Source organism: Podarcis filfolensis (assembly GCF_964270895.1).
Source record: "Podarcis filfolensis genome assembly, chromosome: 6".
Taxonomy (NCBI): Eukaryota; Metazoa; Chordata; class Lepidosauria; order Squamata; family Lacertidae; genus Podarcis; species Podarcis filfolensis.
In genome coordinates, this window is record NC_139609.1 from 81,158,366 (window position 1) to 81,182,788 (window position 24,423).

At 44.9% G+C, this 24,423-nt stretch overlaps 1 protein-coding gene across 5 annotated transcripts in view; it reads right to left on the reverse strand.

Annotated features, from left to right (window-relative positions):
* RIPOR3 (RIPOR family member 3) overlaps positions 1-24,423 on the reverse strand; it is a 110,869-nt gene that overhangs the window by 53,123 nt on the left and 33,323 nt on the right. For 4 of the 5 annotated variants that reach the window (XM_083618476.1, XM_083618477.1, XM_083618479.1 and 1 more), the window contains 2 exons: positions 8,921-9,048; positions 1,609-1,755 (listed from right to left, as the gene is read on the reverse strand). In XM_083618476.1, coding sequence (XP_083474602.1) covers positions 1,609-1,755; positions 8,921-9,021 — 248 coding nt within the window. In that variant the 5' untranslated portion in view covers positions 9,022-9,048. Of the gene's footprint in view, positions 1-1,608; positions 1,756-8,920; positions 9,049-18,853; positions 19,009-24,423 lie in introns of those variants that run through there. The other variant, XM_083618480.1, reaches the window with a different exon arrangement.

The window sequence follows — 24,423 nt, forward strand, 5'->3', positions numbered from 1 at the left end:
CCCCGCCCGCCCTGGCCAGAGCCAGCCTCAGGGCGGCTAACACCAATAAAATTACAATAAAACGTAATGTGGGGGGACAAACAAACAAACAAAAACCAGTTTATTAAAATACGGGTTAAAATACAATTTAAATGGTCATGTGTACACTTTCTTGGTTCCACTGAACTCCCCAAGGCTCTTTCTTCCCAGTAAGCAGGAACATCTCAAGGTGAGATGACTGCAAAAGGCTGTAAGTGGGGCTGCTTTGAAGGGTGGTTTAGAAACTGCAGCTGGTGCAGAATCCTGACCGCTGACCAGAGCAAGACAGTATGACCATATAGCAGCCATCTTGGCATGACTGCACTGGCTGCAAATTAGTTTCCAGGCCCAGTTCAAAATCTTGGATTTGCTCTATAAAGTCTTCCACAGGACAATACCAACTCTACAAGTCTATGAATCTATTGTATGACTGTCTCTCCCCTCATGGATCAAACTGGACCTTGCATTTGTCATCTGAGGCCCTTCTCCCAGAGAGAGATATTGAGGACAAAAGCATGAGAACAGTCCTTCTCATTGGTGCCTTCCCATTTGCAGAATGTTCTCCCTAGGGATACATGGCTGGCACCATCACTATCTGTTTTTAGGTGCCATTTTTATTCACCCAGGCTTTTGGACCCTGATTTGAAGGGTAAATTATGCTTGCGGCCTCTTCTGCTGATCACCTTTTTTGTCAGGTGGGCTGAGCGGCATCTGCCCTTTTATAAATGTAACCAAGGAGCATTTTAGGCTGCTTTTAATTGCTTTTAATGTTCCTGTAAGCAGTGGCATAGTGTGGGTTGTCAGCACCCGGGGCAAGGCAAGTAATTTGCGCCCCCAAACCCGTGGATTTGCGCCCCCAGCCCATGGATCTGCGCCCCCTAACCCGTGGATTTGCCCTAACCCCAGATGTTGCGCCCGGTGCGGCCGGCCCCCCCTGCACCCCCCACGCTACGCCATTGCCTGTAAGTCTCTTTGAGTTACATTTGTGGAAAATATGACTAATAAATACTACAACAACAACAAACAAACAAACAACCTCCTCAAACTTTGTCTCCCTTGCTGACCAGGCCAACTGCAAACAGTTACTCTTCAGACCCATGCATAATGTGATTAGCAGCTAGCATCCACCAGCCATGAATGCCCATTTAAGCAGACAAGTTCCAGTTGTCAATATTGGTTGAGGAACCATATTCAGCTATTGCAAAAGTACCAAGAAAAGGCATCTCTCCCTGTAGGGTGCTGGAGCACAGGGTGAGTTATTTCCTTATGCTATACAACACTTTGCAGCTGGTGAATAAATGCTAATACAGAGAAGACAGTGAATAAATCCAAGACCCTTTTAGAATATGGCTTTGAGGGGGGTGTTTATTGGGTTATTGCTTTTGGCTTGATTTTATATGTTGTGGTCTTGTTGTGAACTGCCCTGAGACCTCCAGGTATAGGGCAGTGTATAAGTTGAATAAATAATAATGATAATGATTAATAAATGCACTTAGCAGCAGCTGAGTAACTGCTAACACAGAGCAAATTCCAACATTCTAGTGTGATAAAAGGAATGGGCTGGGATGGGGAGAGAAGAGAAAGCCTTACTCGAGTCCTTTCTTCAAAGCTTCAAAAACTTTCTTCACTTGCTGTGGCTTGGGATCCCAGATGACCATTCCTTTCTGCAGAGAGGGATAGGTCTTGGCAGATTTCACTGACATTTTAGACCTCGTAGAACCTTTGCTGAGAGACTTCCTGCAGAAAGGGCAATTAAGAGAGAGAGGAGACCATGATGAATTTAAACAAGAACACCAATAGCTTGGCTTCACTGCCCATGATGAGAATGTAAGATTAGAAAGACGAGCCTAATTCCAAAACCTAATCCTCTGCATGTTAAATCAAAAATTAAATACTACCCAGTTGAAGTGTGTTCTGGTTAGGAAGAGAACAGTGCTACCTTAACAAACACATCTTCCAAAACCAGCGCAGGGGGGAATCACATGCTGCCCACTGATTGCATTTTACAGATACCCTCCTGATACTCCTGTACCTCTGGAACATTTAAACCTTCCTATGCTTGCCTTTCTCCCCCAGAATTTTATTTATTTGATAGAATTTTACACCATCCCTCCACAAAGGTTTCCTAGCTAGTTACAATAAGACCTACTGAAAGACAAAACAGCAGTCAGAAGCAAGCAAGCAGCATTAAACAAAAAACAAAACAAAAAAGCCTGAGATGTTTTTATTTTATTTCATTTTTAAATAAATTGTTTCCCTGGAGCAGAAGAGTTAACAGTATTAGTAGGGTAGCCATTTAAGCATTGCCAAAGAGAGAGAGAATGATTCACCTATAAAAAAAGACAAAGGATGTATCCAGTATTAGCCCTACTTAGAGTAGACCCATTCAAATTCATGGACATGTCTAACTTAAACCCAAGGGGCAGAGTTCAACATCATGCTATGACGAATGTTCCATCTTCACAAACTTTACAGCTCGCCAAATGGAACAATCGTCCAGCCTCTTTCTCTCCCTGCCACACAGTATGCAGGTCTGGGGTTCACCAACCCATACCCCTAGCCAATTTTGGGGGGCATGGGAAAGAGGCGGGAGAGAAGCCCTGTTGAGCGAGCGAAAATCTCCATATTTATTTATATACAGGCATCAGAATGGCTTCTAAACAGTTTGCAAGTGTAAAATTAATTATAAGAGCATACACACATAACCAAAATACACACATAATAAAAGCACCCATGTTTAAAATGGACACTGGAACAAACTCATTGAAACAGAGCAGCCACTGAAACTATTAAAACAGCAATTAGATCTGGAGATTCAAATCAAGAGAATGCTTGCCTAAACATGTTGCTGGACTTCCATTGCCCATTACCACCAACCACTGGCCATGCTAGCTGGGCCTGGCAGGAGCTCGAGTCCCATCAACATCTGAAGAGCCACAGGTAACACACACGCCCTCAATCCATGTATTAACCAGTGCCATTTGGTCTGTACCCTAACCAGCGGCCACCTGGGAAGAATATACTAACCATGTCTGCTCAGAAGGAAGTCCTAATGAATTCAGTGGGGTTTATTCCCAAGTAGGTGGGGATAGGATCACAGCCTAAACTACTGCGGCGTTTCACTGCAATGTTAATGGATAATAGCATCTGTTTCACTTACACAATGCACAGGTTCTTGACAGTAAGCCCCACTGAAGTCATTGAGACTACGTTGCGTTAAACGTAGTGGGCGGCACCCTACTCAGAGCAGACCCAGCGGCGGAGCATATACCCACGCTGCCCAGGGCAGGGAGGCGCACTCCCAAGGGGGTGTGGTGCGGAAGGTGCCCTCCCAGGTACGGGATAGCCGCTCGGGTACCTGGAGCGGCGCGCGCGCCCTGCGGCTGGGGGCGGAACAAGCCACCCATGGCGGACATTTGGCGCACCGCCCGCTCGTAACTCCCAAGCTCCCCCAAGCTGTCAAAATGAAGGGGGAAGGGGGGAATGATGCCAGCAAAGCGACACAGCTCCCCCACTTACCCCGACGGCTTGGGGTAGGTTTGGGAGTTGCGGACACGCGGTGTGCCAAATGTCACCCCCTACAGTGAGGGCACCCAGTGCAGACCGTCCCCCCTTCCTACGCAGACCCTGGGCAGATGCACTGAAATTAACAAACCTAAGTTAGTCATGTCCTCAGCTTCAATGGGGCGACGCTGAGTAGGACCAGCATTAACTACCACTCAGAAGAATTAGGTTGTACACTATTTATCTAGAGAGAAATTCAAGGGGGAAAAAAGAAAGAAAGAAAGAAAGAAAGAAAGAAAGAAAGAAAGAAAGAAAGAAAGAAAAGTCCCTATCATTCTCTCTACTTAAACAGTGAGTCATCTTACCTCTCTGTAAGATAAAGAAAACTAAATCTTTAAACTTCTGCCCTCCTTGCTAAACCAACTTATTTTTTGTTCCTCCTTTGGAACACAGGACAGAACAAGTTGCATTAATTTAAGAGTCCCACTTGGAACAAAAAAACTCAGTATCTTTTACAGCATAATACTATGTAGCTGTGTAAATACAAAGAACCACTGAACCACTGAGCTTTGCTCACCTATCCAAGTAAAGGCAATCCAGGGAATCTCTGTTGAAGGTGGTCTTTTTTCTGACAGATTCCTGGCTAGTTTCTCCCTCTCTTGGAATACTTGATGATTTGTACCTGACTTTTACTAACTCCCTTGTCCTTTAATCATTTATTTACTTTTCAGAAAGTCAAGCTCAGTAAATTCTTGCCTCCTTTAACATCATCCATTCTCTCCTTGCAATCAACTGGATTTCCACCCCACCTGTTAATAAACAAACAAACAAAGGCTGCAGCAGACACACCTGGCTACTTCTATCAGCTGTTGTGAGAGTGGTGTCTTGGAGCTCAATCCTACCCATGCTTACTCAGAAGCAAGACCCACCATTTTCCAAGAAAGTACATTTACCATTGCAGCCTCAGGGCTCTTTCCAATGTCTGCTAGTGCAAGAGCTCTTGGTTAGTGGATGGGTGAGTTTTAGGGTTGTGCAACAGAGAGATCCAGTGCAAAAGCTGCACTAGTGGAAACTCACTGTGTAAGCAATTACACAATCCATTCGGCAATGAAGTTATCAGCAAACTGCTTGTGCCCTTCTTTTACGCGGTAGCATTCTGCTGGTGCAAAACATTTTGCCAGCAGCAACAAATATGCCACTTAGTGACTTTAATTTAGCACTACGTCGGATAAAACCCTCCGTTATATGCAGCAATTGATGTGTACCTAGAATTTGCCCTCTCTAAGAATGAATGAAGGTTATCTGACAAGAGGGATAATGTGATCCTATTAAAGCTTCCAGTCACTTACTTAAGAATCTCAGAGATGTATGCTTAGATCATACTGCAGTTCTCTGCCAAGATCAGAGTAATGTCCATTGAACTCAGTGTGATTGTCTACTAAGTAAACATGCAGAGTCTGGACCTGCACAGTTCTAACCCCAGAAGACTGCTTTCGGCATAATCAGAAATGTTTGGGAGGCAGCCAGTTGATCCTTCATTGTTTTGCATAACCATGTGGCAAATCAAGGATCAGAAGTAGCTATGAGCTGACTCAACTGGCCTTAGTTTATGCCTGCTGAAGTTCCTTCTTCTAAAGCAGTATGTCCCAAACTTGGGTCTCCAGCTGTTTTTGGACTACAACTCCCATCATCCCTGACCACTGGCCCCACAAGCTAAGGATTATGGGAGTTGTAGTCCAAAAAAACCCCACCACAGCGGGAAACACTGTTCTAAAGGTTTGGGAGCCATTTTTGGACCTGGCCACCCTGCATTGGAAACAAGTCTCTAATCTAGCATTTGACTTTACAGTGGTACCTCAGGTTAAGTATTTCATTCGTTCCGGAGGCCCGTTCTTAACCTGAAACTGTTCTTAACCTGAAGCACCACTTTAGCTAATGGGGCCTCCTGCTGCCGCCGCGCCGCCGGAGCACGATTTTTGTTCTCATCCTGAAGCAAAGTTCTTAACCTGAAGCACTATTTCTGGGTTAGCGGAGTCTGTAACCTGAAGTGTATGTAACCTGAAGCATATGTAACCCAAGGTCCCACTGTAATGCAAACTATGAAGCTGAGTTCACACTATGGGTGGAAAGCTCCATCTGTCTTCAACCTTATTATCAGAGCAGCAAATATCAACTTACTTATTATCTACCACCTGCCATGGGACCCAAAGTTCTAAAACAGTCACAGATCCAGTCACTGACCACACCCCAACCTGCATAGCTTATGGGCCCTGGGACCTATTATCCTGACCTAGCAAAAATGATGCCTTATCAAAACACTCATCCAGGTGCATTATCCTTTGATTTTCAACTTAAGCTGAAACAAGGACAATTAAATGCAATGGAAGGGGGAATTCTTCCAAAAATTATTGTGGTCAAGACCCAATGCACTGTTAAACCTCCTTAAGAATGTTGATGTCAATTGGCTTCAGTGCCTTTCAAGACAGTGTTGGATTGTGGCCTGTATCTTGCAATGTTCAAGCTCCAAACTCATCGTAGTTTGAGCGTCTGGCCATAAACATTGCCTACAAGTGGTGCAGAAATCATAAATAACAGCAGCATCTGTTTTCTGGAAGTCCTAAAGCCTACTCGTAGTGCAAGCCCTTCCTTGCTAAAATGGGACTTCGGTTTTGCAAGATTGCACCACCCTGCAAAAGTACATAAAGACCTGATTGTTGTTGCTTTTAAAAATGCTTTACAACTGGATAGAAACTGGATAGCCTTCAGGGAAATGTAAACTCGCTTCTTTGGAGCATTCTTACTCTGCTGGAGGTGCTCTGGTCCTGGAAACAGCTGTTCGACTCCTTTCCCTGCAAGAACTCCCACTATGTACTGCAGTCTCAAATCTGTTTGTTCAATTGCCTGCTTGGTTTTCTTCTCCCTGCCCCCCCAATTCCCCACCTTTTGAAGTTTAGACAACCAGCACAATGCAGAAAGGACTTGCTGGAGCTTGATATTGCTCAGGTTTTATAATGGAAGTGGAAATCCATGTACATTTATGGATGCATTTTGGGGTGAGTGTAATAACCTAAGAGTCTGTCACCTTCTCCCATACGAATCTGCCACATTGGTGAGATTATCTTCAGAGGCCCTAGCAAACGGTAGCCAACACTCTATATGCTGTCGGACTCACCACAGCCATCATGACCAATGGTTAGAGATTATGGGAGTTGATGTCCAAAAATATCTGGAAGGCACCATGCTGACTACCCAGTCCATATCCTCCCATCATCCAAAATCAGAGGTTATGAAACCCCTTTGCATGGAAGATTACCGTACTTTATTTTCTGTTTAGTGCTACATGAAAACTTTTAGATTTGCCCATGCCTTTTAGTTATATGCCTATCCTAGGCGAGGTTGTTAACTCAGTTTTTACTGTGTTTGCTTTCACTATATTCATATGATGATGATTGCTTTATTATACACCTTTAGGCATTCCTTTTTAACCAGGCCTTTAGTTGATTTGATTGACATCCTGTGCCCTTTTAAAATGTGGTTCTTTGGGGGAGGGGAGCGTTATTGGATTGCTGTTTTTATTTTGATTATATATACAGTGGTACCTCAGGTTACATACACTTCAGGTTACAGGCTCCGCTAACCCAGAAATAGTACCTTGGGTTAAGAACTTTGCTTCAGGATGAGAACAGAAATTGTGCTCCGGCATCGCAGCAGCAGCAGGAGGCCCCATTAGCTAAAGTGGTGCTTCAGGTTAAGAACGGACCTCTGGAACGAATTAAGTACTTAACCCGAGGTACCACTGTATTCTGGTTTTATATTTTGATTTTGTTCTGTGAACCGCCCTGAGACCTCCGGGTATAGGGTGGTATATAAATTCAATATATAATAATAATAAATTAAAAATAATAAATTATATTCGTATACCGCCCCTCATATGCAGATCTCAAGGCGGTTCACGACATAAAATGACAATATAAAAACCACAAAATAAGTACAGTGGTACCTTGGTTCTCAAACGCCCTGATACTCAAACAACTTGGAACCCAAACACTGCAAACCCGGAAGTAAGTGTTCCAGTTTGTGAACTTATTTCAGAAGACGAACGTGCTCCATTTTGAGTGTTACACTTCTGATTTGAGAGCCACACTTCCATTTTGAGTGTTATGCTGATGTCTGTCTGTTTTTGCTATTTATTTTGCATTTTTGTTTTGTTTTTGCGACTGTGTGGAACCCAGTTCAGCTACTGATTGATTGTGTGACTGCAGTACATTGTTTATTGCTTTCATTTTAAAAGGTACTGGATGTCAATCTTGTGAGCCACTCTGAGAGTCATAGCTGGAGAGCAGCTGAATAATATTTTAAATTAAAATAGTACCTTCTCTGTGTTCAAACCCCTCACATGCATCCATGCCTGTTCCACATATGTTCATTTGAGTACACAAGCGTCAGATGCAACACTCTAACACAACATGCAAGCACATAGACCTCATTCAGGCATTGCAATAAGACTGGGTTTCTGGTTTAGTGGTTTGATAGGATCAAGGACATGCTCCTGCATGCTTCCTGGATAATCCCACTTCATGATTCCTCTGGAATGGGCTGGAGAAATAAACCAGGAAGCCTTGGCATCCAGTTATATCTGGGCCTGGGGATGGATGAATCTGTCACATTTGGTTTCTCTACATTTTGCACCCTGCTTGACTGTTAAGTACAGTGGTACCTCTGGTTAAGTACTTAATTCGTTCCGGAGGTCCGTTCTTAACCTGAAACTGTTCTTAACCTGAAGCACCACTTTAGCTAATGGGGTCTCCCGCTGCCGCCGCGCCGCCAGAGCACAATTTCTGTTCTCATCCTGAAGCAAAGTTCTTAACCTGAAGCACTATTTCTGGACTAACGGAGTCTGTAACCTGAAGTGAATGTAACCTGAAGCGTATGTAACCCAAGGTACCACTGTACTCAGCTTGCATATCTGCAAGTATCTAAGTGGGGGAATAGCAGGGGGTTTCACATGAAAATGGCACATGGTCAAGAACTGAAATCCCAGGAACATTGGAAGATGCCCTGTACTGAGTCAGGACAGGTCACCCAAGCCCTTCATTGTCAACACTGGCTGGTAGCAGCTCTCCAAAATTTCAGACAGGGGTCTCAGTCCTACCTACAGATGCCGGGGATTGAACCGGAAACCTTCTGCATGCATAGCAGATGTTCTACCACTGAGCTAGCCCTCCTTGCCCAGAGCTATCAATCCATTTTGGGGAGCAGGGAAACGAGGAGCTACTAAAACGAATGAGATGGGAGAGCAGCTTGTGGCTTTGAATGGCTAGGTTGAGCCAGAATAACAAGACGCAAATAAGCTGAGGAAAAGAAAAAGGAACTTGTTGCTTGTAAGTGTGCGACTCACATTAATTTTCGGCTCTGCGCGTTGCTGAACCCAGCAAAGGAGCAGCTCCTGCTGATCCTTCCCCCATCAGCAGGGGAGTCAAATGTGAGCTTCACCGACATGGTTCCTGGTTAGCGGGTCTGTTGTCTCTGGAAATAAAAGGAGAAGCAGACGAAATTAGACAGGAAGTAGATAAAATGCTCAACTATTTGTACAGAACAAGGGCTTATTTTTTTTAAAAAAAACATCCTGCAGTCAGGATAGCTCAGTTGGTAGAGCATGAAACTTTTAAATCTCAGGGTCACAGATTCAAGCCCCATATTGGGTGAAAGATAGGGGGTTGGACTAGATGACCCTTATGGTCCCTTCCAACTCTACGATTCTATTATTCTATGATACCACGTATCGACTGATATCATGCATTGTCCTTAAAAAGAGAATTGCAGGAGTATTGTGCAAAAGTTGGCTCGTGCGTTGACTGCATTCCCATCGTCCCCCTACAGATCTGTCTGCTAAATGCATTTTCTACATTTCCCCGCCACAACAAACAACCCATTTAATACATCCTCCATTGTATCAGCAGCTGCACCAGCTAATCTGTTTTGCAAGCTGTAATTGTGTTCTTCGTCTGCTGCCCCAAGGAAACACTGAGGGTGCTTGTAGTTGTGGATGATTTAGCAGTACAGTGGTACCTTGGTTTACGAACTTAATCCGTTCCGGAGGTCTGTTCTTAAACCGAAACCGTTCTTAAACCAAGGTGCGCTTTCCCTAATGAGGCCTCCCACCGCCAGTGCCCTTCCACTATTCGGATTCTGTTCTTAGACCGAGGTAAAGTTCTCAAACCGGGACACTACTTCCAGTTTTGCAGAGTTTGCAGAGTTTGTAAACCAAATCGTTCATAAACAGGACTGTTCTTAAACCGAGGTACCACTGTACTCAATCATTGCTGTTCCAGGACAGTTGAGCGGTACGCAATTCGCATATAAAATGGGTGATGTGGAGAGAGACCATTGGTCCAAATAGCTCAGGATGGCCTATGATGACAGGCAGTGATTCTCTGGGGAGATTCAAGGACTGAACCTGGGACCTTCTCAATGCAGATCATGTGCTCCACCGCTGAGTTATGGCTTTTCTCCACATGTATTGTCTGGGTTGCACCACTTACTCTACGGCCCAACTCCTGTGCTGTACATTTGCTTGGAACAATGCAGCACCAAGCTACTGTTGTTGTTGTTGCTGCTGCTGCTGCTATTACTGAAATACACACACATACATGAGATCTCATTTCTGGGCAACTGTTCAGCTGCTCCAAGCTAGCATCTCTAGCAAAACAGAAGTCCCTGCCTCTCTTACAATTTCCAATCAATGGTCCAGCTGTCAAGGGAAGAAAGAGATGAAGTCAGACTATTCATCAGCACCAAAATACCCCTTCCCCCAGCATCAGCCTGGCAGCGCTTTGCATAATTCTGTAACTGGATCCACACCAACGGGCTTGCACAGACTTCCACTGAAAGTTACACTGGACTCTTGTTTGTTTTTCCAGAAGTTGCCCGATATAGCTTTACCACGCCAGGATCAAAATCTTGGTCGCTGGCAGGCTTTCGCTCCCAAAGCACAACATTGCCTCTCGTTAATTAATCTAACTCAGGTCATGTTGGCTTCCCCCAACAAACGTGGTTTCCTTTGGCTGCTGCTTCTGTTCCCATCATCACTCACTCCCTTTTGTTCCTTGGGGGAATCTGGGTTCCCAGTGCTGCATGTGCGTAGAATTTAGACCCATGTCTTAAAATGTAACATACATGTAAATTCAGTCCATGCAGTGAAAGGATGACAATGAAGATAAATCTCTCTCTCTCTCTCTCTCTCTCTCTCTCTCTCACACACACACACACACACACACACACACACAGAGAGAGAGAGAGAGAGAGAGAGAGAGAGAGAGAGAGAGAGAGCTGAGCTGCAAAGTAAGCAACAAATCTAAATGTTTGCCTTTAAAAAAGAATTGAGAGGCACCCAGATCCTGTCACTCATTCTAAGCAAATCTCCCATTCACATCCGGAAGGGAACTTCTCTAACTTCCAGACAAAATGCCTTTTTGAATGCTATTAGCAATTGTGTAGATGGGCTTTAAAGGAGGAAACAGCATGTGCAGGGGGCCTGAACTGAATGGAGACTTTGGGCAGTGGCCAGGGGTGGGCAGGGAAGAGCTTTAACCTCCCTCGCACCCTGCTGCAGTCAAATCTGCTACCCCCATGCCTGCTATTTAAATCTGGCCAGGGGGAGCTCCCATTGGCAACTGCTATAAAAATGAAATTTTTGCATGTGTAGTCTGAATAAGGTACTGAGGTTTACCGTAAATGGTCCTGGACCCCCATATTGTACCATCCAGCTGCCTTTATTCAGCAGCCGTCCAATGTCAGGCTCTCAACAGAAAGCGAATGTGCTGATCTATATAGTGACCACAACCATTTTCGCCACAAGTCAGTGCTTTGTTGCACATATTTGTATAAAATGTGTCATTTCCCCCAAGGGGACTCAGTTGTTCCAACCATGCAATGAGGGAAATTCTAATGATCTCCAGAGCTCGACATGATCAATAGATTGGTGATCCGCTAACCTGGTTTGGCTGCAGGATAAAAGGTAAAGGAGCCCCCGACAGTTAAGTCCAGTCAAAGGCGACTATGGGGTTGCAGCACTCATCTCGCTTTCAGGCCAAGGGAGCTGGCATTTGTTCACAGACAGCTTTCTGGGTCATGTGGTCAGCATGACTAAACCACTTCTGGTGCAACGGGACACCGTGACGGAAGCCAGAGCACACAGAAACACCGTTTACCTTCCTGCCACAGTGGTGCCTATTTATCTACTTGCACTAGTGTGCTTTCGTACTGCTAGGATGGCAGGAGCTGGGACAGAGCAATGGGAGCTCACCCTGTTGCGGGGATTCGAACCGCCGACCTTCCGATCGGCAAGCTCAAGAGGCTCAGTGGCAGGATATTCCCATGAGGCCTTCAAGCTGACTTGGTACGAAACAGAGAAAAGTCATTCCATCATTGAAATAATTAGAGCTGAAGTAAATAAACCACTTAATAGTAAGGGGTTTTTTTTTATAAAAAAAAGACCTTGCATAACAAGCAATTAAAAGAAGACATTTGCAGGCTTGACCTTGTGGTTATTTCCTGACCCTGCTCCCATGACACCAGATGTGCAGGGAATAAATAAATTCCTGAGGCCTCTGTTTTATTCTCTGGTGTGGAAATCTTTGCAATATCAACTAAAGAAAGTTGCCATGGTGTGTGTTCTGCCGCTGGAAGAGTGCAATGGAAGGGGAAGGGGAAGGAGGGCATTGCCCTCTTGTTGACGTTCCAAAGAATGTTTTCGGGCCGCTTCTGTTGCACCCAGAAAATCAGTTCATATGCGCCCAGGACCATCATCTTCTGCCGATCCCAGACTTTGGCACCAAGTCAGAAGTGCAGCAGCCAAGAAGAAGAGAAGGTCCACCGGACAAATGCCTGTCAGGTTCTATTAGGCTGGAAACAGGCACCAGAACTGCTTCTTTTCTAAAAAGGTTGAAGAAAGTTTGAAACTGGGATCACAGCTTATGGTGCGTACACTCAGCCCGTTGTAACTCAAGAGCATCAGAAGCTGTCAGATGCTGAGTTGGATCATTGGCCTATCTAGTGTCTTCCAGATGATGGTGGACCACAGCTGCCACCACCCCGACCATTCACCATGCTGCTTGGGAGTGATGGGAGCTGCAGTTTAACATCTGGAGGACACAGTGCTGGCTACACAGTTTAGAGCACAGACTCTCTACTGATTGGCTCTCCAGGGAGTTCCTCCATCCTTAAGTGGAGATGTCAGGGACTGGACCTGGGATTTTCTGCATGCAAGCCTTGTACTCTACCACCTGGCATTTTCCCTTCCCCTTAGGAAGGCTTCTGGAAAACTTCTGTTTAACCCACAAATGTGTGTGTGTGTGTGCGCGCGCGCATGCATGTGCAGTAAGGTGACTCCCCCAGGCCTGTCGTCAGCCTGATATAGTGTCAGCCCAGCTCTCCAGGCTGCTTCCCACTGGTGTCTTACAGTTGTGCTTCATGGATAATATAGTCAGCATCATAGGTACCATGCAGAAAAAGAAGAGTTTGGAGTTGATATCCCGCTTTATCACTACCCTAAGGAGTCTCAAACCGGCTAACAATCTCCTTTCCCTTCCTCCCCCACAACAAACACTCTGTGAGGTGAGTGGGGCTGAGAAACTTCAGAGAAGTGTGACTGGCCCAAGGTCACCCAGCAGCTGCATGTGGAGGAGCGGAGACGCGAACCTGGTTCACCAGATTACGAGTCTACCGCTCTTAACCACTACACCACACTGGCTCTTATTGCTGTTAAAGCTCAGCTCAAGGCGCTTGCAAAGGAGTAGGTGCTGCAGTACACAAAGTCACCAACTGAAATATACTCGGAGTCCTGTAGTGATTTCATGCTCTTTATTGCGGCTTGTAAAACAGTGATTCATTTGCCCCCCGAACCTCAGGCTTTTATATACATTATTTACACAATACGTCCTGTCTGATTGGCTGATTCTGCTTCCCTCCTGGAGCCTGATTGGTCTTTTCCTGCAGGCCAATCAGTTGTTGCATTCTACGATCCTACCAGCCTAATAGGCTGATTAACTTCCTCCTGGAGCCTGATTGGTCTTTTCCTGCAAGCCAATCAGTTGTTGCATTCTAGGATTCTACTTGCCTATTGTTCTAGGATCCAACCTTAGTACATAACACCAGCCTTGGGTCCTCCACCGTGAACCCCAAGACCTTCGCACTGATTCTTCGAACAAAAGCCAGCTAGAAGACCCCACACATTCTTGGCTTCTTTGCTGCTCCTTCCCTTCCCCTGTTCCTTTAGATCCCAGTGCTAGCCTAGGAGAAATTATGAGTGGGAAATTGGAGCTGAACCTAGGCATTTCTGAGGATCCCAGGGGCTACTTTTGGCACGCGTGTGTGTCCACTCTGCTCTCTGTGTGTTACCTGTGTATGTGGAACATGTGAGCCTTTCCATGAAGCTCTAATTCGGATTTTTTGGGGGGGGTCAAATTTAAGGAAGTGCAGAAACATATTTACAACTGCTCCTAATTAAATAGAATCTGGCCTCCATTCAAATGCTTCTTTCCCTGCCAGGGAGGAGCTCGGAAGGAGACCTCCAAAGATGTATTGCTGAAATCCATCTGCAAAGTTCACTTGGCCCGGTCAGGCTGAGCTCAAGCCTCTAAGTATTTCTCTTCCCTTGCCCTCCACTTGGGGTATGTGCACAGTCAACTTCAGCAGGGGGGAGACAAAACACTGAAATGAAATGGGGGCTAGTCAGTTAGAATCGTAGAATTGAATCATAGAATTCTAGAGTTGGAAGGGACCATCCGGGTCATCTAGTCCAACCCCCTGCAATGCAGGGGGTTCAATTTTCATTCATTCCACAACAATTCACGCACAGAACAATCAAGGAGCATTCCGATTTGGGGTGGCCACCCAGATGCCTGTGGGAAACCTACAAGCAAGATTCAAGCACAACAGCATGACCCACGCCCTGCGATTTCCAGCAACTAGTATTCAGAAGTAATATTGTCCCCGACAGTGGCGGCAGAGCAGAGCCATTATGCCTAATAGCCATCAATAACCCTCTCCTCCAGGAATTTGTCTTACTCCCTTTTAAAGCAATCTAGGCTGCTGGTCCTCCCTGCCTCCTGTGGGAGTGGGTGCCATAGTTACCTATGTGTACTGTGTGAATAATTACTTTCTTCGCAAAAGAAGTACTTTGTAAAACGGGGTTGCGGGTTCATCATGGTTTGATGCAAATGAAAAGCCAGTGGATGCTGCCAAATCATTTCCACTTTGACCTTCCACCCGCACAAGTGGCAGAAACAAACCAGGAAGCCATGCTTAAGCTTGGATCCTCACCATGTCTGAGCCTAGATTGTGGTTTGTTTTTTGCTTATAAGTCAGGATATGATGCTGCAGAGCCCAGGAAGTTGCATGCAGTGCTTACCTTCAGCACTGGTGGCATACAGTGAAGGGGAAAAGTATTTGATCCCCTGCTAAATTTGCCTGTTCGCCCTCTGATGAAGAAATGACCAGTCCATAATTTAATGGTAGGTTTATTGTAGCTGTGAGAGAATGAATAACAACAGGGAAAACTCCAGAAACCCCCAGAAACCCAGAAGACAAAAGTCAGAGATTGATGTGCATGAATGGACAATTGTGGGGGTGCCGATTATGTGGCAGCAAGGGAAGCAAAAAAAAAAAAAAGAGGGGGCTGCCTCCTCTATTGCATCTGCAAGAAATCATTCAGTTGCGCTTTTCTGAGTTGCGTCTAGCCTCCTGAATTCAGCGATAGATCTTTGGAAACCTTGGCATAGATAGCTGTGAGTCAGTCTGCAAGACACTTGGAGGATAAAATCACTCCTGTCCTCTCAAGTCTTGTTACAGCTGATACAGCCACAGCACACACACTACTGTATCTCCCTCCCCTTCTCCTGTCATCTTCGCTGTGTCAATTTTTAGACTGTAAGCCCCTTGGGACAGAGACCTGTCCTCTTGAATTTTGCAATGCACACATTGCTGACAATACTGATGATACAGCGAGATATATTCTCCCCTCTAGTAATTATTTACACTTTTGACTACTTTCCTTTAACACTACCCCCTTTGACTGGTTGTTTCTGGGCTCTGCCAGTTCAAAAGTTTTGCGAGGAAAAAATGACTCATTAGCCTTTCTACCTCCTAAAACCATTTTAGGTGATGTTTTTCTTTTAGTTATGGGCTCAAATAATATTTACTTAAGTTCAGTAAACTACCTCTGCTCATGGTTGCCAGATGTCCAGGACTGACCTGGGCAGAACAGGAACTGCTTTGTCCGAGTTGAGGGCTGCCTTCATCCTGGGCATGGAAGCAGCAAAGTTATGCCTGATTACGTCTCATTGATGTCACTGGTCCCTAAGAGCTTAGAACAACCCCTCCCTGGATTGCAGCCATCAACCACAGCAGGCATCGCCAGAGGGGAACAGGTAGACTTCCCCCCCCCCCTCTCTCTCTCTCCAAGACACATGGGCACATGTGCATCTGTGTGTTAATCTTGGGCCACATAGAAAATGCATATACAGTGGTACCTCAGGTTACAGACGCTTCAGGTTACAGACGCTTCAGGTTACAGACTCCAGTAACCCAGAAATAGTACCTTGGGTTAAGAACTTTGCTTCAGGATGAGAACAGAAATCGTGCTCTGGCGGCACGGCACCAGCAGGAGGCCCCATTAGCTAAAGTGGTACCTCAGGTTAAGAATAGTTTCAGGTTAAGAACGGACCTCCAGAACGAATTAAGTTCTTAACCCAAGGTACTACTGTATTTTGAGCTCCTGGCAGATTTTGCCCAGAGGCTTTTCACAGCAACATGGTAAGGGTTAAAGCTTATAAAATGTTAAGGAAATGGCAAGGACATTGCTGTTGTGCAAAAACATCAGAACTGGGTCGCCGTTACTATCAAAGTACTTAAATACCAGGGCTAATTAAGTTTCAGCTCTTAACTTTCACCGCAGTGTTAAATCTACTGGGAAAATAAACTCTGCATTTAACCTCTGCTCCCAGGCATTTTTTCAGAGAGACCACTGACCTCAGTAGCAGTGTCATCCTAACAAGATACTTCGCTATGCAAACATTCCAAAACTATGATATTAAGAATCCGCATCCTCTATCTGTAAGACGATCCAATTGCTGGCACTGTAATGATGCCGTTGGTGCTATAATTAAATTGCATTTACTTATCTATGCTTTAGAAGCTGAGATGCCCATTATTTAAAAACTTTGGCATCTTATTTAAAAACTTTGGAGGTTCCTTGAATAGTGGTGTTTTGTTTCATTTTTATTTCCATGCAAGCATCAACTATCGGTTACGGTAAATGTCAAACATTAAGTACATGCCATGTGAATACCAACAAAGGTGGATGAGTTTTGTGAATACCTAGAAAGAGCTATACAAGTGTGGGTGTCCTCAAATCTGGAATACAGATAAGAGAATGTGGGCAGTTATATTAGGCAATGGCCAATGTTCACCAGTGAATCTGAGTTTTCAGGCAATATTTCTCTGGGGTTGTGTGCATTCCCATGTGAATGCTGATAAGCCACCAAATTTCTGACATTCACTGTAATGTATATGTGTCTGTTGAAAAATAAACACAAGTTCTAGTAATGTTTAAATTCCTAATCTGATTTGAGGCAGAGCCTCAAAAACTGTCCCACAGAGCAAAATGTCTGGGGGTATGGGGATGCATTAAAGCACACATCCCCAAATGGTTCCCTGGGATAGATGAACGTAATATTTCCTGGACATAAGAAGCTGCCTTATACTGAGCCAGACTATTAGTCCATTCAGCTGTGTACATCCTGTGTATTTGTAAATAAATGCAAATATTGCAAAATGCCAGAAGCCTCCAGTGAACTCAACCCAAAGAAGACCAAACCCGCTGAGCTCTGCACCCCCTGGAATTTCTTAATGGAGAAGTGGAAACACATAATAATATTATCTCCTTTGGAGAGTGAATCATGGCCCAAAGTTTGCAAAACATCTATTTTTAATTTGTTTTGTTGGGGTTATGTTTTCACTCCCTCAAGGGCTGGCATAGACTCGGATGGGATTTTCCAAAGTGCTGTGCTCCAAGGTCAATGAGGAGGACGTTGGAAATCTTTTCCGTCATCTTTTCCCTAAATCTGAAAGGCTGGCTGCACCACTGGCACTGGCCTTTATTCCTTTAAAGTGGCAGCGCTGCAAAACTGTGAACAGCTGTGGGCTTGTCAGGAAGCAAGAGTCATCAGAAGGCACAGAGGTCTTCTTACTAGTGGTCTCCACAAGGGTGCACATGGCGTCCTTTTCACATCAGGAGATGGGGATTAGATGGATTGTTGTTGTTGTTTAGTCATTTAGTCGTGTCTGACACTTCGTGACCCCATGGACCAGAGCACGCCAGGCACTCCTGTCTTCCACTGCCTCCTGCAGTTTGGTCAAACTCATGCTGGTAGCTTCGAGAACACTGTCCAACCATCTCATTTTCTGTCGTCCCCTTCTCCTTGTGGCCTCCATCTTTCCCAACATCAGGGTCTTTTCCAGGGAGTCTTCTCTTCTCATGAGGTGGCCAAAGTATTGGAGCCTCAGCTTCACGATCTGTGAGCACTCAGGGCTGATTTCCTTCAGAATAGATAGGTTTGATCTTCTTGCAGTCCATGGGACTCTCAAGAGTCTCCTCCAGCACCATAATTCAAAAGCATCAATTCTTCAGCAATCAGCCTTCTTTATGGTCCAGCTCTCACTTCCATACATCACTACTGGGAAAACCATGGCTTTAACTATACGGACCTTTGTTGGCAAGGTGATGTCTCTGCTTTTTAAGATGCTGTCTAGGTTTGTCATTGCTTTAGATAGATAGATGATAGATAATCCCCCAAGAGATGGGGATTCTTTCTCAGCAGGAGGGCCGCATTCTCTTCTGGAGAAGCTTTCAGAGGCCACATGTGGAATCAAAGGAAATGTGGGTGGAGCAATTAATGTGAATTTGACCTTTGCACACACAGCAATCTCAAGCAAGACAAGTAAGAAATATTTGAGTAGAAGGACACGATCCAGCCAGACTAAAACACTCAAGGTTGAAAGCAGGGCCTGTAGAGATGGGGTATGCCTTGTGGAAAGCTCCAAGGGCCGTATAGAGAGACTACAGAGAGCCGCAGGGTCTGAGGCTCTCTGCTCCAGTTTTACATCATATGGGCAAAAGAGATGTCATACAATATATGGGCTCTTTCTTGATTGGAGAAAGTGGTGCAGGACAAGGAGAGGGAGGCAAACCATTACTTGCAGCACCGTTTTCCTATCTAAATTCCTCCCCGCCCCACATGCTAAACGACCACTATGAGTATGATATTGGTACCTCTCTTTAGCTTGGGAGCAGCGGAGGGAGAGAGAGCAATTTAGAACATCAAAATGGTGCTGGGGGAAAAGATGGCGCATTGCCCTCCTCCATCACTGCTGCTTCAACCATTTGCAGGGGGTTTTCTTCAGCTCATACAGTAAATAAAACGCCGGAGGGGGGGGCGACAACTTTAAAAGCACTTATGCACAGAACCACCCCGCATTTCTGATTTGCAATTTCTGTACAAAACTTTAAAAAAACTGAGAGTAGCACTCAAGAAAAGAAAATGAGGTCATGATGAGCAATACTGTCACAGTTTGCCAAAGCGGAGAACTCTTTCTTTGCCAAAGCAGAAAACCTTTGTTTTCCTTATGTCCTGCCCTACTTGTCATTCTTAGCTCAACAAGGCTGACAAACAAGCAAAGAGGAAAGGATAGGTATGGTAATGGACTATGGAACTGGCAAAATTAACAACAAAATCAAGAAACTCTAATGGTGAGTGTTTCATGGAAGAATGGAAGCCTTTTTCAGGACTAGTTAAAGAAATATTATAGTACGAAGGACTCGCAAGCAGGATTTGAGTTATGAGCAACGGAAGTAATTAGATTATAATGCTGTGGTTATGATTTTATAGACAGAAGATAGGGTGTGGCAGAAGGGGAGAGACAACAACCCCATGGAAGACGGGGTGGGAAGTTGATAAAAATAAGAGAAAAGACGAACTTGTGTTTTGATTGCAAATGCTAAAAATGTTGAAACTTAATAAATAATAATATAATATATAAATAAAATATAATTGAGGGGAAAAGAGAAGAGGCAGGTAGAGAAAAGTCTAGGCATCTCTTTCCCCCGTGGCTTCTTCCTTTCACATCATTCCCTCTCAACCCTGCTTCTCTGGGAGGGAAAATGCCATCTGGGGAAACTTGCACACAATTGTATGTAACATGTAGTTCAGCCCTAAGGGCATATGGAAACCAGGCTCCCTGGGAGAGAAAGACGGGTACACAGTATATTAAATACAGACGGCCTAAAAAGCTTGGAAACCACTGTGCTGGCATTGCACAAGATGCTTCAACAGCCTTCTGTTACAAATAAGCGAATGGCACAGTTACGCAACTCCACAGTGTGAAGCAACCAATTTATCAGCAGCCGTCAGCAGCCATCAAGTCATGGAAAGAAACATGCTTGTTGGCTGGCCATGGACTGCATTACTATATTACAGTGTTACCTTGGTTCTCGAATGGCTTAGTTGTCGAACAAATAGGCTCCCAAACACTGCAAACCCAGAAGTAAGTGTTCTGGTTTGCAAATGTTTTTCGGAAGCTGAACATCTGACACAGCTTCCGCTTGAGTGCAGGAACCTCCTGCAGCCAATCGGAAGCTGCACCTTGGTTTTTGAATGGTTTTGGGAGTTGAACAGACTTCCGGAAAGGATTAAGTTTGAGAACCAAGGTACACTGTACTTGTATTAACCAGGGACCGAAAATGTGAGTGTGTGTTTGCAACCCACCAATGTACACTGCTCACCAAACTGGACAAACCCAAATTCTTAATCATGGGATCCTCTTTCCTCAATGTGTACTCATCTGTGCAAGTTAAGCAAGCAGACTTCTAGGAAATGTGTTGGTTAGCATCATGTATTTTGAACCTAAGGTTTGGGTTTTCACCGAAATTTGGCTTTTTGGTCAGGGATGAGGTGGTTGAGACAAATGCTAAGCAGAAAGTGAAGGATGTGAAGGCAGACAGAAGAAATTCTGTATCCTGTGGGGGAGAGCACTACACATAATAAAAAGGAGGAAACACATCACCAAACAAGGGAGCGAAAGAGGACATCGATGTGGATAATATTTACAAATGCATAGATATGTATAAATGTAAATTTAGAAGAGACTGCTGTAATTTAAATAGGAAGACCACCATAATGGGAAAGGCTGTGGCCAGTTGGCCTGGGTGCCTGCTCGGTCTGTTCTCCAGGTGTTCACTATTAGGTAGGGACACGGCTGGCGCTGTGGTCTAAACCACTGAGCCTCTTGGGCTTGCCAATCAGAAGGTGGGTGGTTCGAATCCCCACAAGAAGGTGTGCACCCATTGCTCTTTCCCAGCCCCTGCCAATCTAGCAGTTCAAAAGCATGCCAGTGCAAGTAGATAAATAGGCACCACTGTGGCGGAAAGGTAGACAGCATTTCCATGCACACTGGCTTCCGTCATGGTGTCCCGTTGCACCAGAAGCGGTTTAGTCCTGCTGGCCACATGACCAGGAAAGCTGTCTGTGGACAAACGCCGGCTCCCTCAGCCTGAAGGCAAGATGAGCGCCGCAACCCCATAGCCACCTTTGACTGGACTTAACCGTCCAGGGGTCCTTTACCTTTACCTTCACTATTGAAGGACCCCTTCCTGCAATCCCTTCTTAGGATTCTTTACCTTTAAACCACACGTGGACTGAACAACCCTTCAAATAAATAAAGTAGGGTGTACAGTCACCCTGTCTCTGGGGCACTATCCATGGCCCTTAAAACAACACACATGTACTTTTAACCAAAGTAAACACACCATTTTCAGCCATGTGGCATCTCACACCCATTTGTACTGTTTTACCTTGGAATCATAGAGACTAGAAACCTGTGGCTTTTAAAATATGAGTCGTCAAGATTCCCAGGAATTTGTGTTTCTGATGCCTGCGGATCACCAACGCAGACAATTACAGAAAGACAGAATCAACACATCCTCGACCATATGTTAAACAAGAGGATTGTTTTACTGCACAATAAAAAGGGCAGCTGTTACTCATTGGTTGTGAGGGGTCTGGGTTTCTTTCCCCAGATTGCTTCAGTTGTGAGGAAATCATGTTTTCCCAGCACAGAAACTGCAGAATTTCAATCACTTGGGGGATTTTTTGGGGGGTTTTTTCTTCTAATCCCAGTTAGCACATTCATTGCTGTTATGTACTGAGTTGAATAGGATCCAAACTGCAGCAGTCTGATTGGTCCTAGAACAATAGGATCCAAAAGGCAGCAGTCTGATTGGTCCTAGAACAATAGGATTCAGAATGCAGCAGTCTGATTGGTCCTAGAACAATGCAGCAGTATGATTGGTTGGCAGGAACCACCCAATCATGCTCCAGATAAAAGTGAATCCACAACCTGATTGGCTTACAGTAGAATTCCGGAATTAGCCAATCATGTGCAGCCCATTGTGTAAATAATGTATATAAAGCAGATACTTTGAGGGGACTTTCATTCATTCCTCCTCACCACTATGAGCTGAATAAAGAGCATGAAATCACTTTGCGACTCTGAGTATATTTCAATTGCAGTTTGGGGTGCTTTGTGGGACATGATGGTTGAGCATTGTTGTCACCTTCTGGCTAATAATAAGAATAGCTTATTATTTATATTCCACCCATCTGACTGGGTTGCCCCAGGCACTCTGAGTTGCTTCCAACAAATTGAAACAAATTTTAGGGACCAAGACTGTAATGAAGACTTTTCTATCTTCACCTGGAGACTGACCATGTGTGCATTTTCCAGGGAAACAGGCTAGGGCCTGTGACACCACTGGGGGCAAGAGACACACCCCTACTCCGCTGCCACAACAACACAAAATGGACATTTAAACACCCTTATTTTATTTCACAGCAGTTTGGGAGGACTTCCTTGGAAACAAAGATGTCCACAACTATAAAGCTCACGAATGAGAGCATTTCCCTTTCAAAACTGAGGAAAAAATGGTGATCTGCAGTACTGCCCATCTCTCCCATGGCAATGCCCTGATATTTTGTGAGTCCCTTTTTCCAGGCTGTGTATTTTGCCTCCCTGGTTGTGGAAAACCTCTCTGCCCCATTACTTCTTCTTCTTTTTTTTTTTTAAGCAGCAAACAAGCTATTCTCCAACAGAAAGTCTGTCCTCTCCACCTTAACACCACCACCACAGAATCTTGCACTGTTTAAACTGGATACATACTAATACAATGCTTTTTTAAAAAAAAGGAAAAATCTTGGCTTTTGTCTTCTCAAAAGGCTTTGACTACACCCTCATCCTCTTTAGCCATCATGTAAGGATTTTACATTTTACAGCTGGGGAACTGCATGACTAGGATGTCCAGGAGACAGATCAAATTAAGGAAACAGAAATAACAGTGCGCCTCATGTGAAGCACAGGAGGATTATTAACTGTAAATCTGGCAGCTGTAGAATACACACAGACAGACACGCTCACAGAGGACAGAGGAGGAACGCAGGCAGCAGAGGCTGGTCCACTAGGGTGATTGGCAAGCTGCCCTGCCAATCTTAGTTGCCCCCCACTTGCCTGCCTTCTTACTTGCAACCAGTACAAGGAGTGTCAGTTTCCTCCCTCCTTCATCTTAGCATAGCATACCAGGGAAGAGGATGGGGACCAAACAGGAATTAGATGGTTCTGCTTGTCATAGGCACCACCTACCCTAGGGAATGAATAGGGAACCATTGAAGAAAGGGCCTGGATAGTGTTATGTACTGAAGTTCTCACCCTGGGCCAGCAGGGGGATACTGTAGATAGTTTTCACTCAGGTCCACATATGTAAATAAGGGATTGAAAGTGACGTTCAGTGATTGGATAGTTACAGAAAGTTTTTACAGTTGCGTTGTACTGGAGCTCTGTATAAGGCAGGCTGGCCTAACTCTTCAGTTCAGTTCTGTTCTGGCCTGTGAATAAACAAGAGCTGTTTGAAGAATCGCTCTGTCGTCTGATATGTTCACCCACAACTTAACAGATAGCTCAGTTGGTTAAAGTGTGGTGCTGGTAACACCAAGGTGGCAGGGTCGATCCCTGTATGGGACAGCTGCCTATTGCTGCATTGCAGGGGGGTTGGACTAGATGATCCTCAGGGTCCCTTCCAAGTTCCAACTCTACAATTCTACAAATAAGGAACTTTTTTAACAGAACAGGAGCAATGCCATCATCTGCCAGAGCACTGCAGCCCAGGGTGGTATGCATGGGTGGAGGGCACCCCACTTTGTAAGAAGACTAGGCTCAGATACTTAAGGACTCAGCTACATTCGTTTTTTAAAAGAAGTTATAAATGCATTCTAACACTGTGGCACTAGGTGGCGCTGTAGAGCCGAAACCAGAACACTGTGAAGTTTTCCATTGTGAGCATTAAAACGTTTTTTCATAGCGTTCTCTGAGCGTTTTTTTAATAGCTGTGTAGATGCAGCCTCAGTGAACTTTGTGGCTGGTCAGGGAGGTTGAAATATACTCGGAGTCTAGAGTGGATTTCATGCTCTTTATTCAGCTCATAGTGGTGAGGAGGAATGGAAGTTCCCCCAGAATGTCTGCTTTATATACATTATTTACACAATGGGCCCCACATGATTGGCTAAGTCCAGGATTCACCTACAGGCCAATCAGTTTGCGGATTCACTTCCACCTGGAGCTGGATTGGGTGGCTCCTGTGGACCAATCAGACTGCTGCATTCTGGACCCTATTGTTCTAGGACCAATCAGACTGCTGCCTTTTGGATCCTATTCAACTCACTACATAACAGAGGTGAACCCAGGTTTTCACAGCCAAGTGCAACACACTAACTTTTTGCAACATCCTTTACTGGCTCA